We start from the raw sequence: 17,066 nt of genomic DNA, 5'->3' as shown, positions 1-17,066 counted from the left end.
GGCTTGCTTTGATTTTATGAAATATTAATCATAGCTGTGATTAATGATTCAGCATTTCACATCTGGGTTATTCCTGTCATATTTGAAAATTATACTATTAAATACAGTATATAAACTTAGTGTAGGTGGGGTCACTCTGATTCTCTAGTGTCCTTTAAAAATTAAGTGGAAACTTAACAATATACCAGAAGCTACCAGTGATAATCTGTGATGTTGACAGTTCCTGGCATATTTTATACCCTCAAGGATTTTTAGATACACGTTAGTACACATCTCTTCAGGGAGTTGAAGCTATACAGTCTACTTTCCGGAGAGCTGTTGTCTCTAACTAACCAAGATAGAATCTCAAGAGCGGTTTTATTATATAGAGAAGAGAAAGAATAAATAGAAATGGTACACCGGTAAAACTGTTTCAATTGTTAGACTCTTGAATGCCACACCTCCCCCCCCCCCCGGCCCCCCGCTGTCATTTCTTGACCGTTACTACAGGTCAAGCACTGTGCTAAGTACTTGACGTGTGTTTTCCTGTTTGAAGAAGTATATGGGGTGGTGTAATGAGAATCGTGTAAATCGATGGGTTACAACCATCAAAGTATAAGCATCTGCCCTAAATGAATAGAATGTACTGTGTTTGAAATTTGGCATGTACTTGTCGTGGGTGTTTTTTTCATATTACACACTTTTTTTCTGATTATTTCACTTGGACTATTTAACAAATTATTATGGAGCTAAATATAACCCTGGAAGGTAATAATAGTATAGTGAAAAGAAAATGGGAAGAAGAGTATGGGCCTAAAAATTGGCCCAGAGTCACTGGAAAATGGTGGTGACTTTAGCAGCCTACACACTGACTTGAAATTTGACTATGAGGGGGCGCCTGGGTGGCTCAGTGGGTTGGGCGTCCGACTTCAGCTCAGGTCACGATCTCGCCGTCCGTGAGTTCGAGCCCCGTGTTGGGCTCTGGGCTGATGGCTCAGAGCCTGGAGCCTGCTTCTGATTCTGTGTCTCCCTCTCTCTCTGCCCCTTCCCCGTTCACGCTCTGTCTCTCTCTGTCTCAAAAATAAATAAAAACTTAAAAAAAAAATTTGACTATGAGGCAGGCCTATTATTATTATTATTGCCTTAGTTATTACAGAAAATAACAAAAGAGCCTTACCAGCAGGGGAGGGCATCGTTATTACTGTTGTTGGTGTTCTCTTGGACAATTTTTTTAGCTGTGTTTGAAAGATACAACGTGTCTGACTTACATATTCTCAGAATCTCCAGACTCTGGAGCAGACCAGAGAGACTGGCGCCATCCCTTTCCCAGACGCCGAGGTGCGGCAGCGTGGCTGATGTCCTGCCTGCTGACGGGTTCGTGCCAGGTGCACGGTGAGGTGCTCTCGGCACCGTGTCTGTTCTGCTTCGTACAAGTGGGGCAGGATTCGTTTTGTAGGTTGTTGTTTCTTCCTTTGGTTTACCTGTTCCTTTATTTGACCTGTTCAGAGCACTTGAGAATTACTTTCTAGAAACAGTTGCACAGAAATGATTCTGATATGGTGGCATCCAGCTGGGGTCACAACCCAGTATCTTAGCCTTTTAAAGTGAGTTAAAAGCACCTGCAGCACAGTCAAATGAGGCTTCACCATAATTCTTGCGAGAGAAGTGGTAAACTTTTGTTTTAAGTTGAGTAGCAGGCACACATGCTACACGTGGGTGGTTCAGATTTGCCTTTGCTTTCTTTGGGGTAGACCGCTGTAGTTGTGCCGCTACAGGTGATACATTTGTACTTCGGGTGTAGTTGTAGACATTGTTACACTTAATGTGCACACTAGAGTACGATTAACTGATTTTGTCCCTTCGCTGTATTGTGTTGAACTAGACTCTTGGTACTTCTAGCGTTCACATCCAAACTGCAGTGTATATCACTTGGGCTCATCATTAAAACAGGTCGCTGGGCGCCCCCTCAGACGTTCCTCATCTGAAAGTACGGGCTGGGACCTGAGAGGTTGTATTTCTAACCAGTGCTAGGCTTGTGTGCTGCTGCGTCTTCCCTGGGAATTTACCTTTGAATTACTGACCCAGCGATGGTTTCACTCTGTTTGACATACTCACGTACACTGTTAATGTACACACCGGTACATACACAGACCAGGGCAAAGGGACACGTACCCTTTTACTAGAACAGACTCTGTCAACAACCTTGTGACTGTGTGTGTGTGTGTGTGTGTGTGTGTGTGTGTGTGTAAGAAGTTGCATCTCACAATTTTGGAATTCTCAAGACTGAGATATGAATGGACATATCCATTGGTAATAAGCTGTGTCTTCATTACCTGACATTAGCTAATGATATTGGAAGGGGTCATTCCCAGCAAGAAAATAAAAGTCACGTCACCTCCATCTCATGCTTTGAAAATGTCTACTCATTGGGTATCTGTATGGTAGATGATGGTAAATTATAAATGCGTGGGGGCGCCTGGGTGCTTCAGTTGGGTAAGCGTCCGACTTTGGTTCAGGTCATGATCGCGTGGTTCAGGAGTTCGAGCCCCGTGTCAGGCTCTGTGCTGGTGGCTCGGAGCCTGGAACCTGCCTCAGATTCTGTGTCTCCCTCTCTCTCTGCCCTTCCCCCGCTCATACTCTGTCTCTCAAAAATAAGTAAAACATTTAAAAAATTTTTTTTAAATTATAAATGAGTACACACATAGTGGATGTGAGTCCTCAGTTAAATTTGCTCACTCAAAAAAACCGGGAGACAATTTGTGTGATTCTGCTTTTGTCAACTCATTTCTTGGAAAATGTATTTTCTAGATAATCTTCATTGCCAGATTATTGCTTTTTACAAGTTCTAACAAAATGGCAGTTTTTCCCGTTTGCATTATAATTTAACAAGTGACATAATACTCAGTCTTTGTTAGAAAGTAAATTAATGGAAAGAAATCAAATAATGAAAAATAAACGTAGTAGCAAACTTTTTAAGATACAGACTAACATGGTGAGGACTTAAATATTATGTAAATATTGAATATCAGATAAGTAGTTCAGCTACAAATGCCATAACTTTTATTGGTTAATTCTCTAAGTTTAAAGTGCATATTGCTATATAAATTATGATTTTTTTTAAAGGAAAATTTTTGGTCCTACTCGTGGAACTTAAAGGAAGATAGTTCATAGCTTTGTTTTGTTTTTACCAACTTCACTGGAATTTTTTTATATAGAGTTCTTTACAGAGTAAATTTCTTATAGGGTTATTTAAAAATCAGTTAAAGTATGGCACTGCGTGTGATACAGAATTCTCATTGAAATTACTGTCCTTTAGTTTGAATGAGAAATAGTATAATTAAAAAGCACTTTCAGTATTATTTGCTGTGCAGCTAGATTATGTGAGGTCACTTCTGAAATGAAGGCTGCTCACAGGGAAGGTAGGAAGTAGAAATAATGTACTGTATCTCTTATTTTAGTGTGTATATTTTATTTGCCACAGGAAGCATATGGAAAGCTACTAGATGTAGAAAAACGTCAGAATCAGTTGCAAGCCAAAGGTCTATTTTCAGAAAAAACTAAAACCAAGTAAGTTCTTCTCTTGCATTAAAACATATGAAAAATTTGGGGCTCCTGGGTGGCTCAGTCAGTTAAGCGTCCGACTTCGGCTCAGGTCATGATCTCACAGTTCCTGGGTTCGAGCCCCACATTGGTCTCTGTGCTGACAGCTCAGAGCCTGGAGCCTGCTTCGGATCCTGTGTCTCCCTCTCTCTCTGCCCCTCCCCCGCTCATACTCTCTCCCTCTCTTCAAAATAAATAAACATTAAAAAAAAAAACATGAAAAATTTGAATGAAAAACATGACACTTGTCATTGGTGTTTTTAGGCATATTTAAAGGCTAGGAATTTGTTTGCTATTTCAGCGTTAATCATTCAAGTTAGGAGTCAGAATAATAGGTGAGTTTTTTGTTTGGGGGGAAGTTGATATTAAAGTTAAATCTGCATTCCAGATTTATGTATTAAATGACACTTAATTTCTATATTTGAAGATGATGTCCTTAGAATTTTTGTTTATATAGCTGCCTATTCACTGAAATACCAAAAACAAAGATTTGGACTTCCATGTGGCAGTGGAATCAGATTAGATCTACAGTGAAAGACTGTGATGGATTAGATCTGTCAACCTGGTTATTTTGGCCTATTCACTTAACTTTTTCTTAGGCAGAAGACAAGTGTTTGAGCATCCCTTGTTTAAGTCGTAAATCCTTCCCCTAGCTCTTTGGACTTAATACTACTTTAGTCCATTGACAGGCTAACTTTGTGTCCATAACTTCTCTTTTGAAGTGAATTATGAAAAGTAAGCACCATTTAAATTTTTAAGTACCCTGGTACCTTTTAGTATCACATGAGTTCCACAGTGGCATGTTTAAATCCTCAAACAAAACATTTGCTAGACTGCGTATCTTTTCTAAAGTAGAATAAGGGCATGAGCTAACACTTCTCAAAAATAGTTTACTTGGGTTTTAAGGCTTTAGAATACAAAAATTTGTTTTCTAATCAAGAATCGCTACTACATGTGTGATCTTTTGTGATACAACTCTAATTGCATGGTTAATTTAAAAGAGAATATATGTGATATTTTAACAGAGACCTGATTGGCAGCAGATGGCTGATTAAGGAGGAACTAGAAGAAATGTTAGTGGAAAAACTGTCAGATCAAGATGTGAGTAATTAATCTTTTAAATTTAAGGGGACCTGTGCCATAAGAATGCAGACAATTGCTGTATTTAGGATCGTCATAGTAATATTTCTCAGACGCAGGTGTTCCTAAGACAGTTTTCCTTTCTAGAACATATTTACAGCTGATTTCTGCCACAGGGCCTTACTGTGGTCAGGAAAGTGACATGCCTGGTGTCTAGATCCTCGTGTGTAAGTGCCTTGGTGTGCTCGGCCAGTTGTTCTAGGGGACTGTGGCAGATGTCAGTTTTCACTTTCTCCGGGAGAGCAGATAGCTGATTGTATAAGCTAATGGTAAGTAGAAGGAATCCTCAGAGGTTAAGTCAGAAAAGAACGGAGCATGCGGTTGGTTACTTTCATGCAGTTTGCTGCTCCCCGGCTGACCCGCGTGCAGGATCTGTAAGGACAGTAGTTTTCATCTTGGAATCTGTAACACCACCTGCATCAGTCATTTGAAATGCTGGCTAGAAAACGCGGTTTCCCAAGATTCAGACCTACCTCAGAATTTCTAGGGGTGTCCTCCTGGAATTCCTATTTTTAACAGCTCCCTGGGGAGTATTCTACCCTATAAAGTTTGTGCTCCCGCATTAGGTTTTAATTGGAGTCTTTTGCTAAATGTTCTAATACATGCCAATGTTATCAGAGGAAATTTGATGTTTTACATATGTGGGTGTTCCAAATTTAGATTATTCTAGAAGATTTGAATGTAAATTTCACAGATTGTTCCAAGAAGGGTTTTTTGCTTCCATGGCACTGGCTAACATTGTTAGTACCTTGCCACCCGTGTTGATTTTAAGTCATGTACTTAAATTGCTCTTTTTCTCATTTAACATATTGAAGAAATTAATGATTTGGAAACGTTGCAATTTGCTTAACAAGGTGTCAGGCATTTGGTGAGCGGTGGATCTGGAGTTAATTTCTAATATCCTAACTGCCAAGTCGGTATTGCTGCATGGATCTAACTGAAAAATCTCTCTTTGCTTCTTCATTGAACGTGTCATTTCATTGTGTCCCCTGTTTTCTGGCTGCTTTGATCTTTATACTACAAGTTTGGGGTTGTTAGTTTTTTGTTTGTTTTCTCCCATTTTGAAGACATCCCAAGGACTTCATTACAGGTATGCAACAGGAAAGACAAAACAAATAGATACATTTTATATACATGTGTATATATATATATATACACATGTATATAATACGTGTATATCACATGCATAGATAGTATATGTAGTGCATACGATAGTCTTCTATACTTTTAGGGTCCTGGATAGCAACAGAAATCCTGAAACAGATGGCTGGTATCCAGATGAGGGAGGCAGGGACTTCTTAAACCTTCACCCTGGTCCCGGAGAAAGGCCATGCTGTACTTGTAGGTACTCCTTTGTACGTTCACAGTCAGTGTGTGGTGGGATTGAGAGAAGCGCTGAGAGCCAAGGACGCAGGCCTGTAAATGGAGGGCGAGAACGGAGCTTTGTCAGGCCGGGTACCACAGGTGGCAAAGTGTGTCACCCTTACTCAGAAAACTCCCTTCTCTTGTGCGGTAACAGCACAGGAAGCAGTCATTGGAGCCATCTGTTTAATCTTACTGGTGAGATTGCTCCACATTTCAAATTATTAATGGTGGATGTTCACAATGAAGTCAGAGGTGACAGAGGAGTGTGATTTTTAGGGCTGACAAAAACATACATAAGGTTATCAAAAATTGAGTCTCACACTGCACATTAACTAAGGATCTCCAGTGTTAGTTGTCTCCTTCTGCGTAAACACTTTAGAGTGATTACTGTGGCTTCTAATTTTAAGGGGTTAATACCAAGTTGTTTACTTTCTAATCACATGTTCAAGAACTATTAAAAAAAACGCACAGAGTAGCAGGGATAATTTATTTCAAGAGGTTGCCCTTTAAGTCAAGTATCTCTTGAATTTTTAAATAGCTTGATTGTTCGGTTTTAAAGGAAATCATAAACATTAAAGTAACACAGCTTGAACAGCTAAAGATATATTTGCCAAATATATTATGAAATATAATTTAAGAGGTACATTTTCTCAAAATCAAACTCTTCCCATTTTACGATACATAACTTACTGGAAATTATTTTGGAACCTCCTCTTGATCCAGTTAATAAAAGAGTAGAAATTACACTTGAAGATCATCTAAATATGTTTTTAAACGAATTTAAGTCTCCATTTCATGTAATTAGAATACAGAGAAATGGACTTTTCTTTGCATGGTAAGTGTCTTTTGTTTCTTAAGAGAAAAGCCTGGGCACGGCGGGTACGCAGGGAAAGCGTTGCATCTGCACGCTGTTTAAAAGCAGCATGTGAAGGTGCACGGGTGTCATCCTGTCAAAATTCATCAAGAAAGGCAACATCGGAAAGATCAAGTATACAAAAATAGAAAAAACTTAGCAAATGCAATTACACTTGCATCTTCTAATGAATTTTTATTTTATTGTCTGCAGTATGCACAGTTCATTCGGCTGCTAGAAAGGTTATTGACGGTGGAGTGCAGTGCCGAAGAAGAAGAGTTTGTGCAGAGGTTTCGTAGGAGTGTAACTGTTCAATCAAGAAAACAGCTGATTGAACCCTTGCAGTATGACGGGCAAGGAATGGCCTTCAGCACAAGCGAAGGTAATGACACTCTGGGGAGAGAAAATAAATTTCGTGAAAACGGAGTTATTTTTATTTGCTCTTGCTCCCTGGTATTCATTTGGTTCATTTGGGGTTTTTTTCCTTTGTGTTTTTTTTGTTTTGTTTTGTTTTGTTTTGTTTTGTTTTGTTTTGTTTTGTTTTGTTTTGTTTTTCACTGATGCCACATTGGATTTTCTGATTTTCAAGGCTCTACTGAAGTTTTGAAAATCTGAACCTTTTAAGGCCCCAAGAAAAAATGTGGATGTTTGCCTACACAATCACGTTAACACTTTATTTTCGCAGATCTATGTTAAATCTTTTTATTTTCACCTTTTCAACTGCCAGAAAGAAAAAATGTTCCTAATAAAGGTTTCCTGTGTAAAATGAAAATGCTCGGGAAATCTGCTTGTCAGATACCGAATCCGTGAAACGTGGTCCTCGCCTCCCTTCTTCCTTGTGGCCAGGCGGACATTCATTTTGCTGCTGCTTTTAAGGACCGACCCTGTTACATGATAGACTTGCAGCTCTTCAAAATTGAAGAAACGAGTGTTTTCAAAGAAATGGGACCTTTCCTGAGAAATCCTTTCATTTCTACCGATGATATTTTTTCATACCCCTAATATATTTGTAAAAGCTGTCGGATTAAATACACTCTGATGGATTGTAAACGACAAACACTGTAAATTGGTCGTTTTTCTCAAGTATCATAAATACATAGGAATTATCTCACTGCTTATTGAAACTGATTGAAAATCATTGTGGTATTCCTAAAATGCAATTGAGGAACAAAACTACCCCTTAATAAGCTTTACTACATGGATTATGGTGTAGTCACCTGTTTTGTTTTTGTTTGACTTACAGTAGTTCTAGAACTTACCTTTGCCCCCTGTATATATTGTCATTCTGGGGTGTGGGGGGGGGGGGTGGATCTAATGTTGTGTTATCGGTCTCAAAGCATTGGCCTAACGGCCAATATCTTAAAAGACTTTCCCTGGTAGAAATTTTATATTTTAAAGGTAAAAGAAAGAGTGCAAAAGCAGAAGCCATCGTTTATGAGCATGGAAGTGGAAGAATAAAAGTAAATGGAATCGATTATCTTCTTTACTTCCCAGTGACACAAGACAGGTTAGTTTCTGCTTTTGCGTTTGCTTTTCGTCTTTATTCTTTATATTAAGGGGGCTTCCGATTTTCCAATTATGTATGTCTGAATGATGGTTTCTCTTTACCAGTGTAATTAATTTATCAAACTAGCTAGAGGGAAGCTACCACTATTCTTTATGTAGCTTTTCAGGTTTTGGAAAAGCATCTCTAGAATTCCTCATCAGTTGAATCTTCCTCCTCTCTTCATCAGCTCCTACTGGAAGTGGAGTATTTGGGATGTAGCTCACATTCTGGAATGCAGACTATGCCAGAATGAAAGAAGAGTAGACTACCACCTTGTGTTTCCCTAGTTGGGGGGGGTGGGGGGGGGTGGGGGGAGTGGATGCACACAAAACAACAAAAACCAACCTTGACCCTTACATGGGAAATATTAGAAAAAGTCTGCTTTGTCACTTTGGATTTTTTCCTACTCAGAGGAAATTGATTATATATTGAGCAGGCAATGAAACCTGACGTTTATGTGTTAAAATAGGAGCTCATCAGGCTTTGCTTTAGTTCCCAGGGCTAAATATGGCAGCTTTATGTTTGGAACTTTGTAGCCCATGGAGAAACAGACATTAATCATAAACAGGTATCAGAATTCAAGTCCTCGAAACATGCTCCTCTTTGATCTCTGTGAGTCACTATCTAAAGGCCTCTTTTGGAGACGGTTATTATTTTTCTAGTAGTTACTGTCCTTATCCACAGGTAACACAAGTTCTGCATGATCAGGCCCTCCTCTTTAATCCTCCTGTTCCCTGAATGTGTAGTGTGCTATTTAAGGTGAAAGGGGGCAGGAGCTCTTACGATCCCCATGCTTATGTAAGGAAAAGAGAACCCTGTTAGTGTAGTGCAAGCTTCTGGACTGCATACTTACTTCAGGAAATGTATGTTTATTTTATTGCCATATGTGTCTGGGTCAAAGAGTAACCAAGTCCGTTCAGCTTGTAGTTCACGGAGTGAACTAATTCCGCCATCCCTCTTGCAGGGAGATGGGTGGAGGAAGCCCTTCTTTCCCTTCAGAAAAGCCAAAGAGAGACCCAGAACTTGAGCATTGGGAACTGCTTGGAGCAAAGGCATTTGACCCTAACTGTCAGTTTGCTTTCAGATAGAGCTCCTGATGATTTAACAAGTCTCAGTTTATGGCTTGGTCTCATAATTAAATGGTAGCCTTACAATCCTTAGAACTTGTTTTTCACTCTGAATTCAGCAGGCATCTGCTAAGGATTGTCCGTGTACGCAGTCCTGTTCTGGGCGTTGTGAAGAGATCAGAGCTGTTGAAGATAACGATTTCTGTCATTAAGAAACTTCTTCTCTGGGAAGCCTAAGGCTAGTCTTGGCGGGAATGGGCCCCCAGACCATCTCGTCTTTAAGCGGTTGCAGGGATTTGGGGCAGCTGTGCTAGCTGTGGGCTGGCCTTTCCTCATGCGGAAGCAGCTCGAGAGCTTGCAGATTCCGCAGCGAGGCGACCACTGACCAGTAGGAAGACAGCTGAACGGAGAATCAGATGATCTTGCTTCTAGTTCTGTTTTCTAGTTGTGTGACCTTTGCCCAGATACTTATAGGTCACTTGGCTAGTCAGCAGGAGAGAGTTGGACTTCATCTCTCAGATGCTCTTCTGAAAGTCCGCTGGACTGCTAGCTGTCTCTCCGGAGCCCTTTCTTCAGGCTGTTTGCACAAACATAGCAGACAGATCATTGGGAGCACTGACTGTGTTGCCTTCCCAGGGTTATCAGAAAACTTGTTCATTCGTTCATGTGTCACTTACACATTTGTTACTATGTGCCTAGCACTGTGGGATACAAGGATTAATAGCCCTTCTGATTTGGAAAGGCCTTTGCTCCATCAGCCAACCATTAAAGCAACTCTGAGTTGATCATCTGTACAAAAGAAACACGTTCCTCACACAACACTAGCCATGTAATAGGGGAGATAAGGTTAGCATTCTAAGTGGTTACAGAAAAAAAAAAAAAGTATGCGTTTGTACAGATGCTAAGTTACAGGCTTTTGAATTGGTGCCATAAGGGGTAGTGTTCAGAGAAGAGAGAAAGGAAATCGTTTTATTTTTATTTTTTTTTTCAAAATAACTTTGATTGTATAACAAAGAACAAAACAAATCTGATTCTTTTTTTTTTTTTTAATTTTTTTTTTTAATGTGTATTTATTTTTGAGATAGAGACAGAGCATGAGCAGGAGAGGGGCAGAGAGTGAGGGAGACATAGACTCTGAAGCAGGCTCCGGGCTCTGAGCGGTCAGCCCAGAGCCCAACGCGGGGCTCGAACTCACAGGCCGTGAGATCATGACCTGAGCCGAAGTCGGATGCTTAACCGACTGCGCCACCCAGGCGCCCCTCTAGGTTTCTTTATGTAAGCATTTGTTAGGGAATCTTAGAATCTTAGGAATTAAGACAGATAAATGTTTACGCTCCCAAACAAGTGGGTGACCAGAGCTTCTCTTACTAATGTCACATACCTGTCACTGACTGCTTACCTGCGTTGGGCAGTGCAGAGACCTTCCGTGTGCTATGGAAACAGCATCCCTACTGAAGCAGTGCTATTGCAAACTCCAGTTAACTATGTTCTTAGAAGGTCTTGTTCAGAGAGAAGGTTCTGCCCATGTATCTGCATGCGATTATTTTGGTCATGCAGTCCAAGGAGTACAATGTGAATGTCCCATCCGCATCAGTCTTTCAGCATCACTGTGGGACAATAAGCTTTATTTGGGGTCCAGAAAGCCACACTGTCAGATAAAGCAAGCAAATGCAATATAAATTGGCTTTGCTAAATATTCAGTAGAGGTATTAAGGCAAAATAGCAGGGGCGCCTGGGCGGCTCGGTCGGTTGAGCGTCCGACTTGGGCTCAGGTCGTGATCTTGCAGTTCGTGAGTTCGAGCCCCCCCATCAGGCTCTGGGCTGACAGCTCGGAGCCTGGAGCCTGCTTCTGATTCGGTGTCTCCCTCTCTCTCGGCCCTTCCCTTGCTCACACTCTGTCTCTCTCTCAAAATAAATAAAGGTTTAAAAAATTTTAAAGAAAAAATAGCAAAATCCAAGTCCGTGACAGAGGCAGTGGTGAACACTGTACCTGGTACATAAATGATGTTCGAATACTTGCTGGGTTGAGCGAGAGAAGCTCCAGGGCCGTGTCATGTGTGTGTTCCGGTCTCTAATCCGGGGGTGCCTGCCCGTGCCCGAGTGGGCACTCCCTGACTGCTGCGGGAAGCAGGCCTGGCTGGGGTTGTGCGGCGTCACCTGGCACCCGGCGGGTAGTGGGACCCCGCCACTTCGAGAACTGGTAATAGGAATGGGTGTTTCGGCGGGGGGAGCGTGGGGGTGAGAGGAGTGGAATGTGGTTCCAAGAATTTTAAAAACCAACCACGCCAGGGTGAACAGCACACACTAGACAGGTATTTATGGTACGCCTTGTTCAGCGAGTCCAGATGGCATTTGACGTTGCTTGCCGACTGAATCCAGAGAGATTCAGCTGACGAGGGGAGGTCCCCCACTTTGAGGCTTCTTTACGAAGTTATCCTCGAGCTTCGCAAGGTTCTCGTGAGAGAAAAAGGGGTCAGCAGTGAGAGAGCGTATATCGCCATATCCAGGAAGAAGGAGTCAACCTCGCATTCCAAGTATCGGAAACACCAGTCGTCCTTCTCTTACTGGGTTTGGCCGTGAAGTATGATCTCTGGCAAGCCTCATACGCTTTGTATACATGTTGAGAATGTGAGCAGTTCCTAAAGCGGGTATCTTTACAGTAAACTTCCTTTCCTTGTGACGCGTTTTAGAGAACAGCTGATGTTCCCTTTCCACTTCCTGGACCGGCTTGGAAAACACGATGTGACCTGCACCGTGTCGGGTGGTGGGCGGTCTTCGCAGGCGGGAGCCATACGCTTGGCGATGGCCAAAGCCTTGTGCAGTTTTGTCACCGAGGAAGAGGTCGAGTGGATGAGACAAGGTACGCGCTGAGGTGGGAGTTGGGGGTGGGGGGGCAGCTGTCTCCGCGCGATCTGTAAGTGGTCACGGAGTCCCGCACCAGTTACCGGAAATCAGAGAGTACTTGGTATCGCAGATTGCTGGCTTCTCTTTTCGTGCTCCAGAATCATAACAGTGTTTTACAGTTTTGATTTCTGTGAGGTGAGTTTGAATTAAAAAAAGAAAAGGAGGTCCTCCCGGCATCCGGGAAAGTTTCCTTTGGCCTTTAAGGCCTAACCTCTTATCCAGTGTAGCAAGCGCTACTCCATTGTGTTTCACAGATGAACCGGTGATGGGTTTCTTTGGTTTTTTTGGTTTTTTGTTTTTATTTTTTTAATGTTTGTTTATTTCTGAGACAGAGTATGAGTGGGGGAGGGGCAGAGAGAGAGGGAGACACAGGATCCGAAGCAGGCTCCAGGCTCTGAGCTGTCAGCACGGAGTCTGATACGGGACTCGAACTCACAAACCGTGAGATCATGACCTGAGCCGAAGTCGGTCGCTCAACCGACTGAACCACCCAGGCGCCCCCCGGTGATTGTTTTATCATAGAAATTTGTAACTGTTTGGTGTAATAACCAAGCCCATACTGTTTCCAACACCATTGGAGATTTTTCTTTTTCCACTGTGATGTGGCTGTGAATTTTTATGTTGTCTCATTCACTGCAACACTCTTGTCACCTCACCATGAATACAAGAGTCTGTGCAGTGTGAGAAAGAATACACAGTCAATATGTCCATTAGGGCCCCACTTTCACACTTAACTACAAATCAGGGCAGTTCTAGCTGAAGGTCACCCTCGAACTGTTCACAAAGGGAAGAAAGCGCTGGCTGCATGGCCTGGGCGAGTCACTTAGCACCTCTGTGCCTGCACTTCCTCTCTGGGCACGCAAGCTGGCCTCTGCACCCCTTGCCCTCCCACAGGAGCCGCTGGGTCCTCACTCCGTGCTGCAGATTAGCACTGCTTAGGGCTTAAGTTAGTTGAGTTTTTAAGTCTCTTAAAAGTCTGTAAACAAATTGATTTTTAAGAAACCCACTGTTTTGTGGGATTCATATCTAGTCATTAAAGTAACTTGTAGGACCTTACTTAACAGTTCTGCTAGTTTGACTTACTGTGTATATTAAAAAGTAATAGTGTTATTATTTATAATTCAAACTAGAATTTAGACAAGTCATGTCTGCATTTTGTCCAAAATACTGTTTTATTCCATGCCTTTTAAAGACAAGTAAATGCAAAAACTTACATAACAAGTGATTGAGGTTTCCCTTTGCTTTACGGCCATTCACATACTCCTAATAAGATACCTGCACCTGTATGCAGTGACAAGAAGTGCTAGTTTTGGAAGAGTGAGAAAGACACTGAAAGACTGGGGTCTGTTTACTTATTTATAAAAGCAATGTAAGAGCTTTCTTATCACTGGTATTCTTGAAATCTGTGGTTCCAGCCACCCCTGGGGCATATTATTTGGGGCATATGTTTGAGAATAACTCATTAATTGCCTAGAAATCTTAATTGCTCCTGATGATTAAGAGAGTGGAAGCTTCCAGAAGTTTCTTTTCTCAGATATGTTTGACAAGTCATACTGTATGTGTTTGTGAACTCATGTTCTTAACCTATAGTGCCCATATACTCCCTCTTACTTCACCATACAGTGCTGCTTTTCTGCCTCTTCCCACTCGAACTTCCACACCTGTAATAATAAGTCGGCGACGTAAGTCCAGTCACAGTGAAGAGTGCCCGCCCACATAAGAGCAGACTTAAGTTGAACAGGCTTAAAAACTACAAGAACCCATGGCCCTCATGGGATAAGTAAGGAGAGCAGACTCAAACAACGTAGCTGGTGTTTGTCTCGAAATGGGGAGAATGTCCTAAAAGAGTGAAAGCAAACTGCTCTCATGAGATTTATTCCAGGCTGGTAAATTATTACAGGTCTGGTTGCTTTCCGGCTAGGCAGCGTGCTATTTCCATGGTTCATAAAGGCCTCTCTCTCTACACTGCAGCTGGACTGCTGACTGCCGATCCACGGGTCAGAGAACGGAAGAAGCCAGGCCAGGAGGGAGCCCGCAGAAAGTTTACCTGGAAGAAGCGCTAAGTGTTCTTTCACAGGAGAGGAGAGGAAACGCTGTGTATATGTGCCCGGCATGCGGCAGACATATGATAAATATTTGCCGGCCAGTGTGAGGGCAACACTATCGGGCGTTTGAGTTGTGAGACGGTTTATTTTTAAATGCTACTTCGTAAAGGTTACCCTGTAAATACAATTTTTAAAACATGTTTAGCTTCATTCTGCTGCTTTATTTTTTAAACTTTTTCAGAAGGTAGTTTTAGAAGCATGATTCATAGAATTTTGGCATATTAGATCTGAAAGGAACATTCAACAAAATCTAGTCAAGTAACCTCATTCTGCAGACGAGAAGGCCCGGCCTCCAAAATGAAGGGACCCACCAGCGCTACACTGCTAACTGAACAAGAGAGGTTGACCAGAACTCGCTTCTCCTGCTGCTGTGGTTTTCCCGTACGGCGGCTGTTATCCCATATTTTTCAAACTGAGAGGTGAGGATGCTTGTTCAGAAGAATGAAGTAAGCTGTGAGCGTCTTTGTCAGGAGCCGGAGAGGGCTGGGCTGCCAGGCGTCAGAGGAGTGGCTTCAGACAACAGGCCAGTCTCCCGCCGGCCCCTGGCAGCCACCATCCTCCTGTTTCTATGGGTTCAACTTCATAAAGATGCTACATAGAAGCGACACCGCGTGCTGTTGGTCTTCGTCCAGCTTCTTGCCCCGAGCGTAACGCTCTCCACGTCGGGTACACGCTTTCAGAGCTACAAGGTGAATTAGTTCTGAGGATCTAACATGGTGATGATGATACTGTACTGTTACAATGGAAGTTTGCTTAGAGAGTAGACCAGAAGCACTCTCACCAAAAAAAGGTGGGGGGGGGGGGGGCGTAACTCTGCAAGGTGATGGTTGGGTTCATTAACTTGATGGTAGGAACCCTTTCACAAGCCGTGTGTATGTGCACTAGCCACCCCCCACCCCCCCCGGGCATTTGTTCCAAGACGCCCAGTGGATGCCTGAAAGCACAGATGGTACCAAACCCTGTACATACCGGGGCTTTATCCTGCACATAAATATCATGATAAAGCCTAGTTGATGAATTAGGCATAGCAAGAGATTAACAGTAATAAAATAGAACAATTACAATGTGCTGTGATAAGAGTTACGTGAATGTGGTCTCTTCAAAATACGTTTCTGCACCGTATCCCCCCTTCTCATGCTGCCATGAGATGATAAAATGCCCACACGAGGTGATGCAGTGAGGTGTGTGCCCTGGGCCTTGGGACATAGTGTTAGGCCACTGCTGACCTTCTGATAAAGTAGCAGGAGGGTCGTGTGCTTCCGGACAGGGGTTGACCTCGGGTATCTGAAACCACAGATAAGGGGGACTACTGGGGCGCCTGGGTGGCTCAGTCGGTTAAGCGGCCGACTTCGGCTCAGGTCGTGATCTTGCGGTCCGTGAGTTCAAGCCCCGCGTCGGGCTCTGTGCTGACAGCTCAGAGCCTGGAGCCTGTTTCAGATTCTGTGTCTCCCTCTCGCTGACCCTCCCCTGTTCATGCTCTGTCTCTCTCTGTCTCAAAAATAAATAAAACGTTAAAAAAAATTTTTTTTTAAATAAAAAAAAAGGGGGGACTACTGGATACCACATCGTCGCACTGTACATCTGAAATATATTACTACAACTTCGTCAGTTCTACCTCAGTAAAGCTGCAGAGAGAGCCAAATGGAATTAGAGTCTGTAATCACTGCTATAGTGTCAACAAGATACTAACCCAGGGGAGGGAGGTGCTCCCCCAGCCCACAGAGGTCTCAGCAGAGGTGTCCGAGGCAGGAGATCCAGAGGCTCTGAAGGAAGGTGGGGAGGCCGGGAATTCAGAGGCGGAAGAGCAGGGGTGGGGGCCCAGGTGTGGAGTCCTTGACTGCAGGTGACCCCTCCCCGCCCCCGGGGCGGCCGCGCAGTAGCCATCTGCAGGTCAGCGGCAGGGAGGGCTGCTTCCCCGCTACAGCCTTGGTGCCTGTGTTGGGTCTGAAGGATCACATTTAGGTTTTTGGCCAACAGCTGGACAGACTCCTTAGTCATAGCTAAATGTTAACTTGAGTTGGTTATAGGATTCCTAAAGTTCTTTGAGAAACTTGGATCTTAACTTTATTGCAATTTTGCAGTAGGCTTCTGGCGGGGGAAAAGGTAATCGGTGTCAGAGGTACCTTAAATCTATTTTAATACGGTTGTTTTAATAAATAACAATACTTAAAGAATTAGACCCTCAGTGTTCAGTTTTCCTTCTGTAGAGAGTTATCTAGTACTGGTTTCTTTGTAAATTTGGCTTAAAAAAATCTAGGATAAGGTCTGAAACGTGTACATACTTCAGATCCTTGAAGGGTACGGTAACATGAAACGTGGGAGGCGTGTCACCGCATCAGACCCAATGCACTATTCATCTCCCACGGAATCGCGGGAAACATGTTCTGTTTTTTTCCTATGCAGCAGTCCTTCTCTTGTGAAGCCCTGGCAGGTTTTGCTCAGCCCCTGCCTGTCCGAGCATGCTTTCTCTCACCTTGACAAGAGAGAAGTGACGTGTGGCCCCGCCG

General features: G+C 42.9%; 1 protein-coding gene across 1 annotated transcript in view; it reads left to right on the top strand.

Moving 5' to 3' along the window:
- The window catches only part of MRPS9 (mitochondrial ribosomal protein S9), a 65,546-nt gene extending 50,851 nt beyond the window's left edge, over positions 1 to 14,695 (top strand). The window contains exons 6-11 of the mRNA XM_030310314.1: positions 3,461 to 3,546; positions 4,605 to 4,680; positions 7,151 to 7,319; positions 8,336 to 8,444; positions 12,241 to 12,410; positions 14,426 to 14,695. Coding sequence (XP_030166174.1) covers positions 3,461 to 3,546; positions 4,605 to 4,680; positions 7,151 to 7,319; positions 8,336 to 8,444; positions 12,241 to 12,410; positions 14,426 to 14,517 — 702 coding nt within the window. The 3' untranslated portion in view covers positions 14,518 to 14,695. The remainder of the gene's footprint in view (positions 1 to 3,460; positions 3,547 to 4,604; positions 4,681 to 7,150; positions 7,320 to 8,335; positions 8,445 to 12,240; positions 12,411 to 14,425) is intronic.
- The last annotated feature ends 2,371 nt before the right edge of the window (positions 14,696 to 17,066 follow it).

This window comes from Lynx canadensis, chromosome A3, assembly GCF_007474595.2.
Source record: "Lynx canadensis isolate LIC74 chromosome A3, mLynCan4.pri.v2, whole genome shotgun sequence".
Taxonomy (NCBI): Eukaryota; Metazoa; Chordata; class Mammalia; order Carnivora; family Felidae; genus Lynx; species Lynx canadensis.
Note: the sequence above shows the minus strand (reverse complement) of the source record. Positions and strands in the feature narration are given on the sequence as shown.